The 24,527-nt window shown below is 38.8% G+C and overlaps 1 protein-coding gene across 5 annotated transcripts in view; it reads left to right on the plus strand.

The window, feature by feature from the left end:
- Positions 1-24,527, plus strand: part of dlgap4b (discs, large (Drosophila) homolog-associated protein 4b) — a 219,861-nt gene that overhangs the window by 182,607 nt on the left and 12,727 nt on the right. For 3 of the 5 annotated variants that reach the window (XM_078236684.1, XM_078236687.1, XM_078236688.1), the window contains 2 exons: positions 18,812-19,182; positions 21,031-21,122. In XM_078236684.1, the coding sequence (XP_078092810.1) occupies positions 18,812-19,182; positions 21,031-21,122 (463 nt within the window). Of the gene's footprint in view, positions 1-12,314; positions 12,369-18,811; positions 19,183-21,030; positions 21,123-24,527 lie in introns of all 5 variants that reach the window. The other 2 variants (XM_078236686.1, XM_078236689.1) reach the window with 1 other exon arrangement.

Raw genomic sequence — 24,527 nt, forward strand, 5'->3', positions numbered from 1 at the left:
CCCCCCCCCTTAACTTGACATTCTAATTGCTTCCATGATTCTGCTCTGCCACTCAAACATTTGAAATTGAAGGCAATTTGATCCAACCTATTGAGCTTAATTTGGCTTACACGGAAGCCTCCCCAACTGACTATTGGTTGCAAAGACCTTATCATCAGATCACCCCTTGGTCTCATTTCCCACTCCTTTGGCACCTTCTCCTTATTCCACATCCCTCTCCTCCTTGAAAATGCTATTGTTTGCAGCATGTTGGGTGTCCATAGTGTCCCCTTATCCTGAGACTGGTCTAGGTTCCCTACCCAGAGGAAACAATCTCCAATCAAGCCTCTTTAGAATCTTGGATATATGTTTCAATGAGATCACCCTTCATCCTTCTCAACTCCAGAGAATATAGACCCATCAGCCTCTCATTAAATTATGATCCTTTCATACAATGGACAGATCAAGTGCATTTTTGCTGTACTGTCTCCAATGCAAGTATATCTTTCCTTTAAATATGGAGACTACTGCATGTAGTACTCCAGATGTGAGCCCTGTTCAATTGTTGCAAGATTTATTTATTCTTGTACTCCAGTCCTCTTGCTATTTGCCTTCCTAATTGTTTGCTGTACCTGCATGCTAGCTTTATGTTCCTTGTATGAGTATACCCTCTGAACAACATTTAGAAGTATCACGCATTTAAAAAATATTCCCCTTTTCTATTCTTCCGATCAAAGTGAGTAACCTCACACTTCCCCACATTATGCTGTACTTGTCACTTTGTTGCCGCTGAGGCCCCAGTGCTAATCCTTGCAGCACTAACCACAGCTTGCCAGCTCAAAAATGGCCCACTATTCCCCCCCCTCTTTGCTTCCAGTCTATTAACCAAACCTCTATCCATGCCAATATATTACCCCCAACATGGCATTTTGGCATCTTTTGAAAATCCAAGTATACTAAATCTACCTTCTAAATACAGCCTTAAAAAATTGAATAAAACTATCAAACACTCTTCCCTTTTTAAAAATCATGTTGACTTTGCCTGATCATATTATATTCGAAGTGTTAATTTTTTTGTATTAATAGATTCCAGCACTTTGCTGATATCAGACTAGCTAGCCTATAGTTCCCTGTTTTCTCTCTCCCTCCTTTCCTGAATTGCAATGTTACATTTTCTGACTTGTAATCTGCAGAAACTGTTCCAGAAACTAGTTTTGGAAAATGCAAGCCAGTTCAACCATTATCCCTGCAATTATCTCCTTTAGAACCCTAGAATATAGGCTGTCAGGTCCTGGGGATTTGTTGGATTTTAGTCTTAGATTTAATTGTCAGTTCTCTTTCTCTAATTTTCTCATTCACATTAGACCCCAGATTACCTGATAAGTTGTTTGTGTCTTCTATTGTGATGACAGAAACAAAATATTTGTCCTATATCTTGGCTACTTAGTATCCATGAAAATATTTATTTTTTGTTTCTAAGGGGCCAATGTTACTTCAGCTACTTGCTTCCTTTTTTAAACTTGTAAAAGTGCTTGCAATCTGGCTAGTTTATTCTATTTTTCTGCTTTTTTTTCTCTCTTTGAGAAGCTTATTGACTGTCACTAAATTTAGGACAATCCATTCAGCAGTCACAACTGCTTTCTCTCTGCCAACTCTTACCCTTTGCCAACAAGCTGAAAATCTGTAGGCTCCCACCTGCCTTCGACCTAATCCTATGTCTTTCTGTATTTCTCTTGCTCCCTGCAAGCTCATCTTGTTCACAAGACTTAATTCCTGCTCCCTTGATTGTACTCCCACCCAACTTTCTTCCCTGGCTCTAGATGACATTTTAAATATTTTCCTTTCCTTGGTTCCTGTCCCATTTCCCTTTCAACGTAGCCATCATTTGACCTTTTTTCTTCTCTCTCTCTCTTTCTCTTCCCCCCCCCCCCCCCCACCATCACCAACAGAAGAATCTCAACCATGACCACTCAGTCCTTGCAAACTACTTTTCCACCAGAAACGTCTCTCCCTCGCCAAGGTCATCAAACATGCTGCTACATCCAAAATCTGAGCCCATTCTTCCTGCAAATTCCTATTTGATGTCTCCGATCTGCTTTTTGCCCTGCCTCAGCTCAATTTCAATGCCTGAATGAAAGTCACATATGATATCTTATTTGATTGACTTTTCCCCCCTCCTTTGATTAAGTAACCATGCCTGTTGAGGGGTTTTTCAGAGACTAGGTATCGCCGAAAACTTTAGCTAAAACCAAGACTCGTTTTAGATGGTTAAAGATGTTTATTTGACCAACAATCGCTGGGATAGATAGCAGTGGGCAGTCCAACACCCCTCTGAAGAGAAGGCTTTGAGCATTCCAATACCACTCTGAAGTTACAATACATCAGACAGGACAATTAAACATTTTCAAGTTCGCTTTTCCTGCTTTCCTGTTATTTTGAACCAGTCTTCATCAGTACAAATCAATCATTGTTAACAGTTGTCATATACCTTAGCCAATTACATTCTACCCTCTGGCATCATGGGATTTCATTGGTCCGTAGAATCTGGATGCTGCTGCTTCCTTCCCCCGTCACTTAGAAACCCCTAACACTTAGCTATAGAGTTCAAAGGCACTGTTCTCACCAACGGTTGAGTCAGCAGTTGATATTCTCATGTCTGAGAAGCACTGTCTTATCAGCACAAATTGAAGTGGCTCTATCATACAATGGCTTTGGGAACCTATACCATCCGTAAATTATGCTGATAAGAATATACACATTCTGTATTTTCATTGTTCCAAAGAATGTGGTTCATCTCATCCTGTCGTCTTCTCATCATGATCTGGAGAAGCCTGCCTTTGGCTAAAGTGTACAGATTACTTTAAAAATACATTTTAAAATCCAAAATACTGGTTCAAATCTTTCTTGTTTAAATCTTAGTGTGATTATGCGTGTCTTTTTGCGGACAGTACCCCGTTACTGTGTTAGTCTAAGTCTGAGCTGGGGTCATTTCACTTGGTGCTAGTAATCTTATCAGTGTCCGAAATCCCTGATTATTTGAAATTTCTCTTTAACAATGTCATCCTTCAACCATGGAGTTTAATTTAGATAAATGAGGTGATTCATTTTGGACCAGGGCAGGACTCAGTTAATGGTAGGGCATTGGGGAGAGTTATAGAACAAAGAGATCTAGGGGTACTGGTTCATAGCTCTTGAAAGTGGAGTCACAGATGGACAGAGTGGTGAAAAAGGTATTCGGCATGCTTGGTTTCATTGGTCAGAACATTGAATACAGGAGTTGAGACGTCTTGTTGAAGTTGTACAAGACATTGGTAAGGCCACACTTGGAATACTGTGTGCAGTTCTGGTCACATTATAGAAAGGATATTATTAAACTAGAAAGAGTGCAGAAAAGATTTACTAGGATGCTACCGGGACTTGATGGATTGAGTGATGAGGAGAGGCTTGGTAGACTGGGACTTTTTTCTCTGGAGCGTAGAAGGCTGAGGGATGATCTTGTAGAGGTCTGTAAAATAATGAGGGGCATAGATCAGCTAGAAAGTCAATATCTTTTCCCAAAGGGAGGGGAGTCTAAAACTAGAGGGCATAGGTTTAAGGTGAGATACAAAAGTATCCAGAGGGGCAATTTGTTTCAGTGTGCTGAGTGTCTAGAACAAGCTGCCAGAGGTAGTAGTAGAGGTGGGTACAATTTTGTCTTTTAAAAAGCGTTTAGACTGTAAGATGGGTATGGAGGGATATGGGCCAAATGTGGGAAATTGGGACTAGCTTAGGGGTTTTTTTTAAAAAGTGGCTTGGACAAGTTGGACCGAAGGGCCTGTTTCCATGCTGTAAACCTCTGACTCTATGTAACTGCTCGATTGTCCAGTTCTGGGGAAACCCTTGCTTGGGTTCACTCAAGTAGCCAATTGTAGTAAGAGTAGCTGCAGCAATGGCTTTCCTTTCTTTTGCCCTTGTACTGTTACCTCTGGAGTCCCCATGGATCTAACTTTGGCGGGTTAATCCCTATTTGCATGCTGCCTGAGTGATATCATTACATTCTAGACATGCAGCTCTACTTCTCCAACACCCTTTACAACATCACTGCTGTCAGACTGCTAGTCCACCCTCCAGCTTTAACTAGTTTCTTTCAGTTAAACATTCAAAAGGTCAAATTCTTGTAAGCCAAAGCTCTCATGCCTAGGCCGGTCTTCCCTTCATACAAACTCTACTACTTGTACTACTGCTCACCTTGCTTATCTATTTTGGTTTCCTGTTCCCAAACTCTCCAATTTAAAATGCTCATCCATGTGTTTCAGTTCCTTCAAAGCTATGCACTTTCCCTACCTGTGTTGCCTCCATCCTGTAAAATTAGATTGAGAGTTCAGATGATCGCATCTGCTCAGACTACTAGGATTTGTGTATCTCAAATCTGTTATAACCTTGCTGCTACAGCATAAGATTTCGATCCTTTTGTTTATGCTGCTGGATTGATTTTTTAATTATTGTGATATTATGTCCCTCCTTACTTGAGCTGAATAACTCACTTCCTGGCTGTGTGATGACTTGCATGCAACAGCTGAATGCGAGTAAATTCCATTGTTATTGCTCACTGCCAGCACTGTTGTTCGGACACCAAACTTGTTCAGAACATTGGTCAAGCAATGCTTTTAATATAAGAATGGTAGAAATTCGGAACATACAAGAGCATCACAAGTCCATCCGTGGCTATATGTCTTCTGTGCTTTACACTGTGTTTTATGATGTCTTGTACATTTATTGAGCTGGAATCCAATTCCTTTTTCTCAACATCATTTAAATTACATAAGGTTGCTGTGTGATTAGTCATTGAGGCTTATGTGATCTTGAGATGTTGCAGAAAAGACAGTCTTTTGCAAGGAACCCGAACATCATTGAAGGTTCTATCATTTGTTTTATTGGTTACCATGCATCAGCACATCAGCTGGGTGGTTGGCACAGTATATTTGATTCATTCTACCTGACTATATATTAATTTTATACAAAAATGGTAATGTACATTTGGTGCAAAAACATGCATATGGCAACCTAGAAATTTTCATTTTTCTTGTGCATTATTGTTCTTTGGGTTTAATGCAGACTGGACGGTATCACAACTTGACCACCTCTATTGTCCACCCTTAACTGTTTCTACACAGCGATTGAGAGCAGGAATCCCAGGTTCTCTTCCTCATCCTCTCCTCTGCAGCTACAAACTGAGTGCTGGGTGCATTTAGCAAAACAAGAAACTAGAAATCTGAAATCTCAAGGCTGGAAACGCATGCGGGTGTGCACCCTTGCTAAAATAGTCTGAAGAATTTGTCTTCAAAATATCTGCTCATCCCAGAAATTCTGCCTGATCCATTGAATGTTTCCAATGTTTTCTGATACTTTATTTTCCAGTATTTTGTTTTCTGAGCATTTAAAACAGCAGAATTAAGGGAAGGAGGCAACACATGCACAAAAAAGATAGCCTTTTTAAAAAAAAAAATGTTTTAGTGGAAAACAGGAAATGGTTAAATGGCAGAGGTAAGACAATGGGAGGTATGAGAAAAATCTTAAGACAGAAATGTGTAAATAGCTGAAGAATGTGGCAGATAAAGAGAAGCACGAGAAACTGGCAAAATGGCGCAGTTTAGTAGAGGAATAGAGAAGATTGACTTGATGGGTGCAATCCACCTCATCAATTTAGAATCTAAATGCTGGATCCCCACCAAGTGTGAAATGTTCCTTCTACTGCCCCTCAAACCTCATCCATCAGTAGCAAGCATTTTACCGTACTAACTTAAAAATGGTAAACATTGTATCTAGAATTTGAGTATCCAAAGGATATTTGGAGCAATTGTGCTGTTAGTTCTGTAGTAGAAGAAGCAGTGTTCATAAGTGGCATCTACTGCAGTACCATTTAATCATTCTTTAGAGGGAGTCAACATCAATTATGGTTGCCACCTCTCTGCAGACTGACATTTCACTTCAGAACTTAATACACCACTTTCTATCCTCTGTTTTCCTTTAAACGTACAGTTTTTGGAAACTGACTAGAAATCGTCATGTCAGGGAAACTGGGCAGCTTGTGTTTTAACAGTAAGCTCTATAAGGGATATTCTTCTTAATACACTCTCGCTTTGTACTATGCATTTATGCTTCCACAGATGTTAATTTGTGGCCTCAGTAAATGTATTTAATTACAAACTATCCAAAGTTTGGTGTGTCTGTGTTATCTAGTTTAATTTTAAAACTTAAACAAATGATGAACAATATTGGTGTGACGTTAAATTTTGACCAGGGTTTCTTCTCTTAATGGTTGGTGATCGAGTCTGATGTGTTTCTTTAAAAAAAATAATCCAAAAATAAAAATATATAGAAAATTGCATCTTTGTGTACTTTTGATTTTGACATAAAAATGAAGTTCATTTTTTGGAGGAGTGGTATTTTACAGTGTACCTATATTAAATAAAGTGTGCACCTACTCACTGGTGTATGACTACCCAAAATTGCTGCATTTAGATAGGCAGGTGGAATCTTCTCATTGTGCATAAAAGTTTAGTTGCATTTATGGTTTACAGACCAAAAACTGTTTCTGATGTATTGGTTATATTTCTAAAATAACAATTACACATTGTTACAGTCAGCGCCAGGGAGTGAAATCATTGGCCGTGGTGTTTCTCCTGTTTTCTGGCCCGTTATAAATCTCTACAGTGCGATTGTGTAGTCAAGGCAGGTGTGGGAATCATGAGCTTATAAAATCATAGAATATCTACAATGCAGAAGAGGCTATTTGGCCCATTGAGTCTGCACCGGCTCTCCAACAGGGTATCTTACCCAGGCCCACCCCCTTGTCCTATCTCTGTAATCCCACATATTTACTATGGTTAATCCATCTAGCCTACACATCTTTGGACACTGAAGGGCGATTTAGCATAGCCAATCCACCTTAACTGCACATCTTTGGACTTGGGAGGGAACTGGAGTACCCAGAGGAAACCCATGCAAACATGGGGAGAACAGGCAACCTCCACACAATCACCCAAGGCTGGAATCAAACCCAGGTCCCTGACGCTGTGAGGGGCAGTGCTCCCCATGCCTCCCCCTCGATCATACATAATATTTTCCCCCTTTCAAGATGCACCAATAGTTCACCCAACAATCACCGGTCCCAGTAAAATGATGCCCATTGTTAGCATCTATCAACATATATCATCTGATTATATATGCAACATGGGCCATTAATAAGAAAATCAACAATGTAATGCAGTGTTAGTTTGTATGTGCCTTTAAGATGATCCCATTGCAACTATTAAATAAATGAGTACAAATTTTACTTTAACAGCAATATTAATTTGACAGAAATATCCCATTAAATATATCTAACACTACAGATGATTACGCTGATTTTGGAGATTGCCTCAGCCCTCATTAACATGTTCTGCACATTGCACCAAGGTGACACGGAGACAGTAAATTCATGTTTAGGGGAAAGATTCAATACTTGCAATCCAGATCAACTGTACAAGACCTTTATCATTCTCTAGAAGTGAAAGACTTCCTTTGTCCTGCCTGGGTGCATGATATTCAATATAATTATTTCATACAAACTGGATTCTATTTTATCACTTAATCTTATAGGATAGAAAGATTAAATGATTCCTGAGCAACAAGTGGAATGATTGAACTATAGTGATCTCGGGTGTCTCGGTGCGACATAACCTTTAAGAGGCCAGAGGATAAAAAACTGAATGGTTCACCATTATAATGTGTTTCCTTGATCAGCAAGTCTGAAGACTGCTGTTTCTCACTACAACATATTTTCAATATCTACAATGCAATATAACTTTAATACAATATTACAATATCTTTTAAAAAAAATGCAAGATAGAGTACGATAATGGGTAACAAGATAAAAGGACAAGATTGAAGTTGATGAAAAGACTCTTGAGAATTATATCCATTGTAAACCAGGTTAAGTGATTCGCTACGAGCCCATTATTGCACCCCTGTCCTGGTAATTTCATCGCACAAAGCCTGCTCACAGTAAACTTCCATTTTCAAAAAAAAGCAATTCCATCCTCTGTTTGCAAGTCTCATCTAAATTACGTATTAACATGGGTGTGGGGAGCAAGAATAAGCCAGTCAGCAACTCGAGCCTGTTTGATAACATTGCCTACGTTTTACCAACTATTATACATCGATACAGTTCAAAAGTACTCAACTGGCTGTAAAAGCAATTTGTGACATCATGGAAGGTGCTGTATAAATGCAGGTTTTCTCTTTCGTTACACCTGCATGAAGTAAGCAGAATGGCCATAACAATGGTGAAATTTCAGGCCCAATGCTGATTCAGTTTATTTCTTACAGAAAAAGCAACTGATTTTAGGAAAGTGATTACAAAGAAATCACTGCGTTTACAAAACAATCCAATTCCGTTGCTCATACAACCTTACAATTCTGACATCTCTGGTGCCAATCAACAATATATCATAAATTGCATCTGCTACTTTTAAACAAATGACATTATCCCCAGGATCTGTCAATCAAATATTTGCCGTTGACTTTTTGAGCAGCTTTGTAGTTTTCTGACGGGCTTATTAAAAAAAATCGCAACCACAAAGCTGCCCAAATGCTGGAAGCAGCAGCAATTCCTATTCACAGCTACTGTCAATAAAACTAACCTGAAAGACTTTTTTTAAGCTGGTCGTTTAGACCTGCTATTCAGTTTGGACTCCATCAACTCTCTAGCCCCCAGGCCCAGATGTTTGGCACAGTCTGCACTCTGAACATGACCCAAACCAACCTGGTCCTGCATATGATCAGATGAGAGAGGGTAGACTTACTCCCCTATTTTCCTACATTTAATTTGACTGTAATGGGTTTTCTTTATTGAAGAGTCTGCTTGCCAATTCAATGTGTTTAATTGTTTAAATGTTGTGACTGTAAAAGGCACTGACAGGTTTTCAGAATGGTCTAAATCAAACTCATAAAGCTCTGCAACACACACACTCGTATGAATGCACACACATGTAAGTTACAAAGTCAGAGGTTAGATTAAGCAGTTTTTAGAATTCTAAAAAGTAGGTTCTACACAGATTTGGTAAATTGATACCTTGGATCGTTTCAGATCGGGCCTAGTGGTCTTTCTATAAATTCTCCGGCTGGACAATTTAAAGATATTGATGGACAATTTCTATTTGGTCTCAGTTGCTGCTGGATTGATTCTTAAAACACTGCGGTGTGTGGATGGTCAGATGACAATCAGGGCTTCGGTTTGCGGGCTGAATGGAGAGAAAGAGTACCCACTCAGTATTCTGCTGCTTGTTTTCTCTGCTTTTTCTGTTCTCTCGCCTAGAGAAAAGCAGTTTCTTAAACACAAAGACTTGGCTCATTACATGATACACTCTCACCAATTGACCAAATACCCAAATATCGTCATAACAAGTTGATTCTGGACTATGACTAAGATATGATTAGTTTATTGCTGAACACCATAATCAACCAGGGTCCATTGTCCAAAGTTATAGTGTTTGATGTCTGGTTCACACCCAATTGAATACACAGCTGATTGGATGTTTTGCAAATGATTAAGGAGATGGGATTATTCACATTTTTTGAAGTTAATTGTCTTTGATGGCTTTTTCTAGGCAGCCTGATTCCAGTTTAATGGCTTTGGATTTTGTAAAGTCCAGATGCAAATGTTCGGCTATTGGAGAAACTGAAATGCAATCTTCAACCAGTGATTTCAGCCCAATTAGTTTTATTTTTGATGTAAAGCCTGGCTTCATCATGCTATGTTAAATAAGCTTATATAAATGCAAGTTGTTGCATACATACTTGAAGCCTATGGAATTTCTTTTGTGCATTTCTGCTTTCTAAAATGAATCAAATAACTAAGTTCAGAAGCTTACAAAAATGAATGATTCTTTCAAAGCATTTGAAATCTTGTTAATTTAAACTTTTACATCTTATTCAAATGTATGATATGAAAGTTGGTGTTTACTGCTGTACCAAATTATTTGAAAATTTGGTTGGAGTCCCCTGCTATTGCTTTGTTAAAATATACCAAGCAGAGTAATGAGCTTCTGTCATCAAAGTTTAACGTGATGCACCTTCATTTTTTTAGATTTGAAACAGAGATGGAATATCATCTGGCGTTAGCTGTAGCTCTGTGGTAGCACTCCCCCTTCTGAATCAGAAGGGGCTTGAGTCTATAGTTCAACCTGACATTTCAGTTCATTACTATGGGGCATTTGCACAGTCTGAGGTGCCTTTTTTTTCAAAGAAACATTAAAATGAAGCATCAGCTTACCTCTGACATGGCTCCAAAGGATCCTATGGCACTACTCAAAGAAGAACGGGGTAATTTTCCCAATGCCCTGAACAAAATCCGGTCTTTTAATTGCTGTTTTTGGAATATTGCTGTCAGGACTACATGCTTTCTAAATTACAACAGTGATTACCCTTCAGCTATAGCTATAAAGTGCTTTGGGAATGTCATTTTCAAACTCATTTTAAATACTGCCAATACAGTATAAATTATGAACACCGAGACCATATTTTTTTCAAGAGAAATAACAGTGAAGGCTAGAAGCGTTCATCCCTAGTAAGGAGCAAATTGAACATTAATGTCTGGAGCTCGCACATGCATCGTGCAAAGTGGATATCAGGAAGCTGGTGTGAAAATTGTTTGGATGCTCCAGAAGCTTCGTTCCAACACCATCTTACCGAGCGACTTGGTATTCACATGTTGAAGAATGCAATTTACAGTACTTTCCACCAGACACACCAAAAAAGTTTGGGGGTTATCCATTCAATTGTAAGTATTTTCAATGTTCCTTAATAGTGGTGAACACTTGTAGTCATCACTGCTATTGCAAAATGTGGTCTGTGTGCAATTTAAAAAAAAATGTACCTGGAATATTGTCAAGGGTCAATTTTTTAGTTGATATCAATTTTAACGTTGGTAAACTGGATTGCTGCCCATTCATTGCATTTTGAAATTCACAGTGAGAGCTGACGTGCTGAACGACTACTTAATTCATCACCTTATTTTTGCCTGATTTCTCCCCTCATCTAAGCTGCAGGTATTGCCTCCTTGCTGGCATTTGGTTCTGAGAATCTTGGTCCTGTTCAGAACTTCAATGAAGTCGCTATCATCCCTCTGTGAGCCTTGTTGATGGTTTCAGTGCTGTTTATTTGTTTGGGGTGGCAGTGGGGAGATAACAGGATTTAGTAATTGCACAATTGTGTGTTGCTGTCCACGTTGCACATGTATTTCTTCCACCAGGAGTTGTTGAATAGCCCTCGGGGGAAAAGAGACACTAAGTGAGTTTGTTTCCCCTCCTTGGCACTAGAGAGCCAAGCCCAATTGGTAGCACTCTTGTCGCACCCATTTGTGATCAACGAATGGATCATCAACTGGGGATTGCGACAGTTACTAGATCTACTTGCTAAACCATTGATTACATTCCTTAGATAGTCGTCACGTATATCATTTTGCATGCATTTTTTGTGTTCATCCAAGTGCCTTTGGTCAGTGGTATTCTGTTTTTTGGAGACCTATTTTTCCCATCAATACACACATACGAGGGACAGATGCACAGATAACTGCAGAAGTGGAAAATTAGAAGACAAGAATGGGTAAATTTGGGTTTTACAATGCTGACAGTGAAATGAATTGAGTGGATTCCAGCTGCTATTTCTTCCTCTTCTGTTCCACATTTGAATGGAAGCTTCTTTGTAATTTAGATGCAGATTTAGGCCAGAAGTAATTTGGGATAGTGGCACTGGTACCTATGGGATGGTTTGAATAGTAAGGTGCACCCTCAATGTACTTGTCACACCTCAGCCTTGAAAGTATGCATTGAATGTTGCAGAATATAGCATGTTCTTATCAGAAAGAAGAATTTTATAACAAGATACCATTTAAGTTTGCCTTCCACAAAGCATATTCATTTGCAAAGGCCTTCATTCCATTGTAAAGTTCTTGTTTAGATCAAATGTGTTGTATGCTATGGAGTTGAATTTCTACAGAGAAAACTGAAAACATACTTCAGAAAAAAATGAATTCAAATTAGAAGAGGCTAGATTTGTTGCTGTCTATCTCTCTTCGTTGTGTTAAGCCCAGACCTTTAGTGTTTGGAATCTGTATGCCACAAAAACCAAGAGTGCTGCGATCAAGTCGGATGTGAAGGGATGTCCATATGCCTGTGAGGTTGACTCCATAATTTGCTGCAGAGAACTTGAACCAGTGATGATTTCTCGTACCAGGCCAAAGGATATTGGTGCACATTTCCAAATTATTCCACCCCTGGAAACAGCTGCCTAAAAAATTTTCGTTTTGCACACAGATAAAAACCCGGCCACAAACTTTGTGCTGAAGAGGAACTATTCTGAGTCTGCTGGTAAGATATACTGTGTTTGTGATGTACGATGTAATACGTACGAGAGCTTCAGAACCAACTTATTCTTGGCTGCAGGAATGCAGCAGGTGCATCATCTGATGATTGGGCTTTTGAATGTGAAAAATATGTTGCTTTGTAAATTAAAAAAATCAAGTTTCCTTGTCCTTTTTTGTATCCAACACTCTTTTCCGTCTTAACTGTTTCTTTGATTTCTTCCAATTTCTGCTATCTGTGTTGTCTTTATTTCATTGACTGTCCTTGCTGACTTTGTATTTTCTTCATTGATGCCCTGTTTACACTGGAGGCTTTATTCCAGTGCAGATTGTGCCAAAAATGTTTCCAGTGTGAAATGGCCATAGCAGCACAGCTGTGGTGTAGCGCACAATTTTCAACTAGAATGTTGGCAGTGTTGATGTGTTCTCACTGCAATAATGGAATACCTATCCAATTGGCCCATTATGTATCTTGGAAACTTGCATTTGCATCATGATGCAGGCACATAATGCAAATTTTGTTTCCTGGGCTACTCTGCTTGTGCATGCACCCTGTATTGTGTTGTGCTGTTATGATGCGATAAGGAAATAGTTCTGCTTTTTTGCCTGGAGAAAATTGATACAATTTAATAAATGCAGCTTCAGCAGCAAAGTGTTCTGCAGCAAGTCAATCCTAAATGTGTTTATGGCATTTCATTTGGTGTACTTTTGGACACAGTTTCGTGTATCGAGTCGTTTACACTCACTAGTTTCAGCCTACTGTCTGCCTGCTCAGGAAGCTGAGCACAGTTACGTGCAGTTGAAGCAGAAACATAAAGATTATCCATACTTTAACATTTCCTACCCAAAATGTCCAAAAAAGGTGGCATTTGCATTGGAAGAAGAAATATTTTTCTGAAGTGTTTGGTTGGAGGAAGCGTTAAAACTAGTCTGTCTGCTGCATCTATGTGCAAGTGCACTAGTTCACTGTAAGTTTGTTTATGAACTGTACGTATACATAACTATGTTATCCATATGTATAATTTGATTCCAGTTTCACTAAGTGTTTCAATGGCAGTAGAGGACATCCTATTGTGTGTACTTCCTGTATCTGCAGTAACTGGTATATTGAAATCTGCTAAATATTTCCCAAAACCGCTTGTTTTCTTGGGATAATTGTTATATGTTTAGTAAATGCAATTCAGTGTTGCACATGCACTATAAAACATGTTGGATTTTTATTTTAAGACTAATTGAATTTTATGGTGGAGTTGCATTTTTAGTTTCATCATTAAATCTTAGTCCAGTAGCTTGCTTTGTGTTTTTCCAAAAAATGTTTGTTCAACATCTATTTTGTTTTCAAGCTGATACTGTTCTCAGTGTAACTGGTTGTACTGTCAGTCAGAAATTCAAAATGAAATTATTGTTGCCATTCCTGTCACCATCCAATTTAAGTCAAAAGAAATTCATGCTTGGAAGGTCACAAACTTGCTGTTATTTCTAAAATTGTGCAGAAGCCTCAAGAATTGTTGATACATAATCTTGTAAGTATTTACCATCACAGTCTAAATGTATACTTGCACTTAATTGCATATCGTGGCCACTTATCTTGGACCCAGCCAGCAGTTAATAGAATTAAATGGGAATTAACCTTTTGTAATGTATTTATCTTTGTATTGAGTGCTGTTAGTTGAGCCATTCTGGATTACAGCCACTGAATTAGGTACAGGAACATGCCTTTCAATTTCAAGAACCTATTTCAATTGACATTTGCATTTGCAGCTTTTTGGCAGAGAATTATATATTTCTTCTACACTTCACTTCAAAATGTTCCTCCTGCTTACACAATTCAGTGGTCTAGCTCCAATTTTTAAGATATTTCCTATGTTCTGGATTTCCCCATCAGAAAACAGCATATCTGTATCTACTGTATCATCACTTAACCATATGAATAGAATTGAGCAGGCTCCAGATCAGACAAGTCTATTCATTTCAGTCTAGAATTCCAACTTTTGTTTAAATGCATCATGTACGGGAGGTGGTAGTGTAATGGTGATACTGGACGAATAATCCAGACTAATGCTCTGGGGACATTGGTTCAAATCCCACCATGCCAGCTGGTGAAAATTTAGATTCAGTTAATAAATGGAGTTAAAAGCTAGCCTCATGTGACCATAAAACCATTTTTGATTGTCGTTAACACTCATCTGATTCACTAATGCCCTTTAGGGAAGTAAATCGGCCATCCTAGCCTGGTCTGACCTATGTGTCTCCAGATTGACAGCAATTTGGCAGGCCACTCAGTTGTGTCAAACTGACACACAGTTTAAAAAGAATGCAACAGGACAAACCACCCAGCATCAACCCATGCACCGGAAGCGACGACAACACACCCTGCCCTCCGGATCCTGCAAAGTACTCCTTACCAACATCTGGGAGCTAGTGCCAAAATTGAGAGCTGTCCCAGAGACTAGTCAAGCAACAACTTGATATATACGTACACGGCATCATATCTTACAGATAATGCCATGGATTTCACTGTCCACCAGCAGGTCAGGCCCACCAGAGGTGGTGGCACACTGGTATACAATTGGAGGAGAGTTGCTCTGGGAGTCTCAGTTCCAGGACATGGCTGCAGGAGTTGTTGAGGGTAGTGACATAGGCCCAACCATCAACTGTCCCATCAATTACTCCCTTCACTATAAGGGTGGAAGTGGGAATCCTCTTGGAGGATGGTACAATGTTCACCATTCTCAACGCCTCAGATACCAAAGCAATCCATGTCCATATGCAGCAAGACCTGGACAATATTGGGGCTTGGGTTGACAAGTAGCAAATAACACCCATGCCACACAAATACCAGGCATTGACTATCTGCAACAAGGCAAAATCTAATCATCTCCAATGACATTCAATGGTATTACCATTGCTGAATCCCCACACACAACATCCTGGAGGGTTCCCATTGACCGGAAAGCAGCCAATAAATAGAGTGCCTAAAAGAACAAGTCAGAGGCTGGGAATTCTAAAGTGAGTAACTTGCCTTCTGACTCCCGAAACCCTGTCCACCATTTACAAGGTACAAATCAGGACTGTGGTGGAATATTTTCCACTTATCTAGATGAGAGCAGCTCCATAAGCACCCAAAGTTTGATACCATCCAGAGTAAGCCTGCTTGATTGGCACCCATCCACCACAATAAACAACACTCTCCATCATCGCATAGTTGCAGCAGCGTGTACTGCAGTTACTCACCAAGGTTCCTTCAACGCCACCTTCCAAACCTGTGACCTCTACCATCTGGAAGTGCAAGGACAGTGGATGCATGAGAACACCTACAAGTTCCCCTCAAAGCCACACACCATCCTGACTTGGAGCTGTACCATTCCTTCACTATCACTGGGTCAAAATCCTGGAGCTCCCTTCCCAAGAGCATTGATGTTCCTACAACACATGGGCTACAGTGCTTCAAGGCGGCACCACACCACTTTCTCAAGGGCAGTTAGGAATGGACAATAAGTGCTGGCCTATCCAGTGACACCCACATCCCATGAACAAAGATTAAAAAATAACTTTCAATGAAGTTGAGGTTTCCTGATGGGTTCAGGTCAGTTGATTGGTCAGACCATTTGTTCCGCAGGTCTTAGCTGTGTTGTGGAATTAGCTTTTATCGTGAGCTGAGAAGATAACCAGTTTTATGCCCATTATTCTGTGGAGTTTCTGTTTGAGGAGCTGTGCAATGAGGAAACAAGGCAGTATCTTGCCAAGTATCCCTGTAAGTTGCAGTCAGGTGCTCTATGTATATTCATGTAGATTACAAACTACAATGGAATTGAAAATGTGTGAATACAGCACTTCAAGAATCACTTGCAATTATAGCTTTGTATTTTATACTTGGGTATATTTCAGGCTATGCATGTAAATACACCATTATAAGTTTACTTGCTTTGCTGAGATCCTTGATGAAGTGGCCGCCTACTTAATTTTGGTCAGTCCCTTTAATGATACAGTAGTTTTATTATATTGATATGCTGGTATTACCCAAGTAACTAATTGCACTCTTTGTATTGAGCTGGATCAGCCAGATGTGAAGCAAAACAAGTTCTCTAACTACAGTGTGCCTTAAATTTGGTGGTGACCTTATTTTAGTAAGATTTTATTGGTAATTAATTAAATTTAATTGACATTGATTTTGTGGTGATTTGCAGCTATGGTTTTGCTACCTGTGCTTTGGTTTACAGTACTTGAGATTTCTCACCTGACACTTTCAACAGGATTATTTTCTCATCTGTTGATTTACATACAGACCATCTGTATACAAAGAGAGCACTCCTTCACCCTGGGGGTGCAGCTGATATTAATGAATTTGCATCAAGGTCATACACGTAGCATTGATCTAGTCTATAAAACAAAGACCTGTATGTGAGTTAATACAGTAAATGTATTTATTAATGAAAGTATGATAAACATTAAGTATAATAGCTGCCAAACTGATTAAGTGATTTCTGCTGCTGTCAGTTTCATTCTTGCTCACTTATATAACTCGTGCTCATCATGCCAAGGTGACTGATGCTTCATGCAAGTTGTACTGTCCCTGAAAGCTGTTAGTCAAGATTTTTTCAAAAATCCACAACTACCTGTTTATCCTGGAGGCTCAAGTTTTAACTTTGAAATTGTAGGAACAGGAGGAGGCCGTTTAACCACTTAATCTAGCTGACTGGTAGATCTATATCTCAACTACATTTATTTGCATTTTCTCCATATGCCCAAAAAAAGCTATTGATTTTGCTCTTAATTTTAGGTTGACCTAGGACCCACAGCCTATTGGTGGAAAGATTTCCAGAATTCCACTGCTCTTTCGATGGAAAGGAAATCCTTGATTCACACTTAAATGGCCTAGCTCTAATTTTAAGATTGTTCACCCCTGTTCTAGATTTTCTACCAGTGGAAATAGTTTCTGTATCTGTTCTATCAAGGTCCTTGATTATTTTAAATTATCCCTAATCCATGTAAACTTGTGGGGATACTAGCCAAATTCATGGTGTATTCCTTTCATAATTTAAGTTCTTTTAGGCCTGGTCTTATTCTTGTGAATCTGCACTGTACACCCTCTAAGGTCAATGTATATTTCCTGAGGTTCAGCCCAAAATTGAACACTTCTGATCAAATCTCTGAAAATTGAGTAACACTTGCTAAAAGCAGGCATTAGGAGGCTACATAGGATTATACATAGGCAAAGATCAGGCAAATGGATTATAATGTGGGAAAATGTGAAATTGTGCATTTTGGCAGGGAAAATAAAAAAGCATTTTATCTAAACAGTGAGATTCTAGAGCTCTTGAGATGCAAAGAGATATGGATGCCCCAATGCATGAATCACAAAGGGTTAGTATGCAGGTACAGAAAGTAATTAAAGTGAACAGCATTATATTGTTTATTGCAAGGGGAATTGAATGCAGAAGTATGGAAGTTATGCCTCAGTTATACAGGGCATTGGTGAGACCACATTTGGAGTACTGTTTAAGGTATTTGTTTCCTTTTAATGTATTGGAAGCAGTTTGGAGAAGGTTTACCAGGCTAATACTGGAATGGATCTTAGGAACTCTTCCTCAAAGGGTAATGGAAGCTGAATCCTTGAATGTTTTTAAGGGAGAGGTAGATAGATTCTTGATGAGCAAGGGGGTGAAAGGTTATCAAGGATAGAATGTGGAGTTGAGATTACAATCAGATCTGCTATGATATTGAATTGTGAAGCAGGCTCGAAGGGCTGAATGGCCTACTTCTATTTTCTGTTTTATATGCTCACTTTAGAATTCCACTCCCACCCCTTTTCCTTGCACAAAAGGCATTAGGTTTTTTTTGTACCTGTCTACTATCTGTTCCTCTATGCACATTGATGCCCCAAATCCATTGGCTCTTTCACAACTGTTAGTCTCTCCACGGTAAAAGAATCTTTCTCTATCCAAATTGTGTAACCTCATTGAATTCCATCTGCCACTCCTTTTGATTATTTACTTAATTTGTCCTTTTGTAGCTTCCCATCTACACTTAGTGTACCTCCTAACATATCATTTGGCCATCTACACAGCTTAGTACCTCCTGATATGATGCCATCTGCAAACTTGGATATACAATTCTCATCCAAGTTGGTATGTTGTGAAAAACTGAGTCTCCAGTATTGTTATCTCGGGAACACCAGTTTTCACATTTCGCTAGTAAAATAATGTTCCATTTGTCTCTCGCCTCTTAACTAATCACCAACCCATTTGCTACGGTTACTTCTAATTCTGTCCAGTTTGTTCCAGTATAATTCAAAATATGCTGTTGTATCAAAGTATAGAAATGGAATATGAAAACATGGAATTCCACAGAAGAAAAAAATTACATTTTAGCAAATTAGAAAATTTAATTATAAAATTATAAATTTTTATGTTAAATTTTCTTTGTTTTTCCCTCTTTTCCACCCTCTAGTGTCATCGTGTATAACCACTTATAAGAAGACCCCTCCACCAGTTCCACCGCGAACCACATCTAAACCATTTATTTCAGTTACAGTCCAGAGCAGCACAGAATCGGCACAAGACACATACCTCGACAATCAGGACCACAAGAGTGATCTAAACAGTCAGTCTGGTCTCAGCAATTCTTCAGATAGTTTGGATAGTGCCAGGGCTTTGAATACTACTAAAACAGGAAGTGTCAGTGCTCCAGTTCGTGAACAGTTAGACAACCAAAACCAACACCGAAATGCTACAGTGACAACTGAGAAAGGACCACTCAGTACTGAGGACCCAAAGGTGGAACCTCCTCCAAAAAGGAAGCTCTCTTCTATAGGCATACAGGTAATTTCCATCAGATATTTTGCAGATTAAAAATGTGTTACAGGATATTCAGTCAATTCAGACTTGCACCGTTTTCCAGCAGTCTACTGTGTCTTGGGTCTTGATGCCAGTTGGAAGATTTAACTGAAATATTAAAACTCTGTGAAAAAGCAGTTACACTCCAGTTCGGATTCTAATTGTCGATGGATGAGAACCAAATACGTGGACGAGTAGTGTTTTCAGTGATAGCATGAAGACAGTATTGTCACTGCACCCTGTTGATCAAGAACTATTTTTTCAGCATGTTGCAAATAAGTTTGGATTTAGTTACCAAAGTGCTGCTCTGTTTTTATAAGAATGCAGCAATGCCAACAGTACAAAATGCTTTTAAATTTCCATCATTATAAAAATGGCAGTTCCATTCAGTGGACTTACCAAGAACATTAAACTCCTATTCGGGGAGACAAAGCGGTCTCCTCATAAGCTTGAATTTATCTAAGGGCATTATAATCCCAGCTTGCCTCAACTTCAAATTGCATTCCTGGCTTATCCTGAACTGTGAATCCTCTTGGGTGAGGACACAGTACAATTACCACTTCAACTTTTGCCAGTTTCCCAGAAATTTTTAGAGTATTGTGTCCCAAACTTATTTCAAGAACACATTGTATTCCATGATAGGATCATATTTTTAGTTTCTGTAACTTAATGGCTTATTAGCAAATTATTTCTCATGCATTTTAGTAATGCTTTTTGAAAATACATGATTACTTTCATTTGGTTAGCTGATACTGCCTTTCACAAGTTAGTATGCCTTGACAGTGTGATCATGTTTGCAGGGTTTCCTGGGCACGTTAGGTAATTTCATAATTCCTTAGGCTTATAATCAATTTATGTTTTATATATGCTGTTTTGTTGCTATTCATAAAATGACCTTTTTTGCTGTACTTCAGAAATTAGAAGGTTTCTAAAATCTTATTATTTTTAGCATTACTGTTTTGTCTTGTATTCTTTTATTTGTATTCCTCAAATTAATGCACTAACAGTAGGAAATATGGGTGGGCCATTGTTTAACAGCTTTCATCTTCAGAGACACTGAGCAGTCTGTGTTGTCCCGATCATTTTCCTTCATCCTCATCACCCCAATTCTTTGACTAGACTCTAAGGACTTATTTTATGTAGCTCAAAAAAAAACCTCAAGTCAATAGCAATTGTCCTGTATATCCTAGAGAAAAGTCCTTCAACTTTTTCCTCCAATAATTCCATGTCCCCCTGTGACAGTCCAAATGTTTTCCCCCTACACTTTAGCTTTACAATTCTATGCCTCCAGTAAGCAAGATTGGGAGTGTGCTTTCTCTTGTGTGCAATCCCTTTGAGGTACACATTGAGTTGGTGTTCCTCCGGTTATTGTGTCATATTCGTTAGTCAGCATTGTGTGCACTTGATAGCTGCATTTTTTTAAGCTTATAAAACCTGCCATTCTAGGTGTTCCCACCAAAAAGTTACAGCAGTACATTTTTCTATGAAGTTCAAACAAACATATATAAAGCAAGAGAAATCTGTAGCCTTCTCAACTGTTAGTGCATTAATTCATGCTGGAAATTAGGGAACATTCCTTGCCAGTTAGTTCAGTACTGACCAGTGGTTCTAATTGTATAGAGATGGCTATACCAGTTTAGCACTATACCTAAGAGGACTATTGTATTCAATTCCTAATATAAGACTTTTATCAGATTTATAAGACCAATTTTGGTGTGATTCATTGAAAGCCAAGTTAAATTGTTTTAATATTTTGAATAGAATTGCAAGAAAAAATGGAATAGACAACTGCCAAATATTATCATTGACTTGTAGAGGTTTCTTTCTTTTTAGGTTGACTGTTCCCAGAACGTAACTAAGGAACAAGATTCTCAACTTATCAACAAATTCCAGTCTATTGGAATACAAGTGGAAGACGAGTGGCAGTGAGTGCAATTAATTCAACCAAATGAATAGATTTAATCTATTTTTTAAAACTTCATTTCTGCATACCCCACCCCATTTGCTGATTAACCTTCTCCCAGGCACCTCTATTCATACTCTAACTGGAAATATTCAATGTTCGCCTCTCTTTTAAACAAGTTTGTTTGTTTTTTTTACTCCTAGGATAGTGAGCATTAATTTTATTTATGTAGCAAGGTCTCAAAGAACTTCGAGCGTTATAAACAAAGTATGACACCATAGTCAGGCAGCCAAAACTTTGGTCAAAGAAGCAAGTTTTAAGGAGTGTGTTAAAGGAGGAAGGCAAAGTGGAAAGTTGTAGGGTGGGTATTTGAACCCCGGCAACTGAAAGCACAGCCACCAATAGTGGAGTGATGAAAGCTGGGAATGCACAACAGGCCAGATTTAGAAGAGCACGGATAACTCATAGGGTTGTGGAACTTGAGATTATGGAGAGGCCTTGGAGGGATTTGAAAACAAGGATGAGAATGCTTAAATCAAGATGCTGTTTGACCAGAAGCCAATGTGTAGTAAGCACAGGGATGAAAGGGGAATAGTTCTTGCGGCAAGTTGAGATGGGCAGCAGAGGTTTTGAGCAAAATTGAGGGTAGAATGGAGGTGACTAGCCAGAAGCGCACTTGAATACCCGTGTCTATAGGTAACAAAGACAAGGATTTCAACAGCGCCTGAAATCAAGCAGACAAAGTTAGGTGATGTTGCAGAGGTGGAAATGACAGTTTTAGCGATGACCCAAATGTAGGGTGCTCACATCAAGGTTAAATGTGACACCAAGGTTACAAGTAGGCTGACTTAATCTCAGACTGATGCCAGGTGAACTTGCTTTTTAGGGATTTTCATTGTAACATGGGTTATATTAGGATGGATTGAAAACAGACATAGCAAATATTCATTCACTACCTTGTTCCATAAATAGTACATAGATATTTTCAAAAGGTTGAAATAGTGTTATTGATCTGTGGGCAGTGAGTTGCTGAAAGTGTTCCATGTCCTGAAATCAAGGTAAGATTCTGAGACAATAAACAAACTCTGAAAGTTGCAGATGATTGTTTGAGCACTTCTCCCCTTCTAGCTTCTGCCAGCTTTCAGATAGCACTAGCAAAAACAAAACATGTAAAGATTTTTAAAAATGAAGATATAATAAACAATCAAAACGAGGACTATTTTCAAAACTGTTAACTGAAAACTTCTGATTGCATTTGTATACCATAATTCTGAGCAACATCAAGGGAGCACTAGAATGCTGAAATTCACCATAACCAGTAAATCAGAAAGGTCTAAATTCAGTCACTTCTACTGAGATATCTTGCCTTCATTGGGGTAATAGACCACTGCTGCAACTTGTGTCAAACAACCTGACAATAATATCAATCGAAGGCTATCATTTCAATTTGGTACATCTCATTGAAAATATGCATGTCTTGATATTGAGTGTTCTCATAATAAGCCTTGCCTTTTGCCTGCTAATTGAATAACACAAGGTGATCTGACTCTTTTGGTGAGGCACTACAGTTTGGATATCACCTTTTATGGAATCATAGAATATTTAACTTTCACACAAGTAGGATATCATCTCAAGTTGGAGAGGTGTGTGGATAAAAAATATAATTTGTAGTTTTTCTCAAGTATCCTTTATGTTAATGTGTAGAGAGAAAATTATCATAAGTCTTAAAAGTTCAGATAAGTCCACTGCTAAACAAAAACTAAGTATGTGGAGTCTGACAAAGTAAATCCAGCAATGGAAATTTAGTGCAGTGGCCACTTCTGGGGGCAACATACTGTTAGGGTATGGATCAGAAACCCCAAGGTACATTGAGGTTAGGCTCGACCCTAATTATTTACTATTTTTGGCATTAATATAAGGATAAGGTGTTTCACTCCAGGTGGGAAGCTTTTACCAAAACAAACTTTATTTAACAATACAGTTTAACTATAACAAACTAATTAGCTTAACATTAATCAATTGAACAGTACTTAAACATGACAAGATGCAGTTTTTAACTGCTGACCTATCCCTGAGTTCTAATTCAAACAATATTCTTTTTACAGACTTCAACTCTTCTTTAAAATCAGTTATCGAAACCTCAGGCTTGTGTTTGTACTTATCAGTCAGAGCTTTTTCAACACCTTTGGAGAGAGAGACAGTGTCTACTGCAAGCTTAGTTCTGCCTATTGACACATGACTCTGGCCCATAATCAACCTAATCAAAACACTACTCTGAAATCCCAAGGGAAGTCTAAGTAAACACAAATGCATTAACATTGCTTAGACAAACACACCGTTAGCTAAAATCAGTCATTACCCTGCATTATCAAGATTTGAACTGCCTGTTGCCCAGATAAATTGTCACTGTAAAACACTGAATTTTAAACCTACCCCTTACAAGAAACAAGATATAAATACAATTCTTAAAGGCACAGTATCATCACAAAATAGAGAATTCCTCTTGAAGATGCATAGAATCCCTACAGTGCAGGAGGAGGCCATTTGGCCCATCGATGCTGCACCGACAACAATCCCACCCAGGCCCTATCCCTGTAACCCCACGTATTCACCCTGCTAATCCCCTAACACTAAGTGGCAATTTAGCATGGCCAATCAACCTAACCCGCACATCTTTGGACTGTGGGAGGAAACCGGAGCACCCGGAAGAAACCCACGTAGACATGGGGAGAATGTGCAAACTCCACACAGGCAGTGACCCAAGGCTGGAATTGAACCCGAGTCCCTGGCGCTGTGAGGTTGCAGTGCTAACTACTTGCCACCATACTGCATGTTGCATAGGTTGCTGAATCTACCAGCTTTTAAGAAGCCTTTGCCGTGTCCTGACAGCTTGGGGCTGTACATGCCACCTTCACTCATAAATGAGTCCCATTGCCAATTTCAATTTTTACATCAAGGAATATTTTAGATTGTTGTTTTTGTTTTGCATTTTAGCCTGTATAAGTGTTTTCTCCTTTGCTCAAATGACTAAGTCTACAGTTCAAAATGGGTCCACTGTGAAATGGAAGATTACATGATCAAATGGCAGTGCTGAGAGTGCAGATTACTGACCTGCTCGGTATAGTGTAAACATGGCAACAACCTGTTTGATGTGAAAGTTGAACTTTTTTCTAAGAATGAGGGAGACTAGCAAGGATATATTTTTCAATGTTTCAAGGAGTGTTATTTGCATTTTAAAGGGGGAAAAATGCTAATTTTTGGTCTAGTCAGTTAGGATCTGTGCATACTTTTTTATCACTGCAGTAGAAATTAAGCTTTATATTTTTGTGGGATAGAGTTTCATGGGTGTTATATACTTTATGACGCATTTGCTTGAGATCAGCTTGCATTGCATTTTGCAGTTGATTCACTTAAAAGGAGGACCAAA

The sequence above is a fragment of the Mustelus asterias genome, chromosome 20, assembly GCF_964213995.1.
Source record: "Mustelus asterias chromosome 20, sMusAst1.hap1.1, whole genome shotgun sequence".
NCBI lineage: Eukaryota > Metazoa > Chordata > Chondrichthyes > Carcharhiniformes > Triakidae > Mustelus > Mustelus asterias.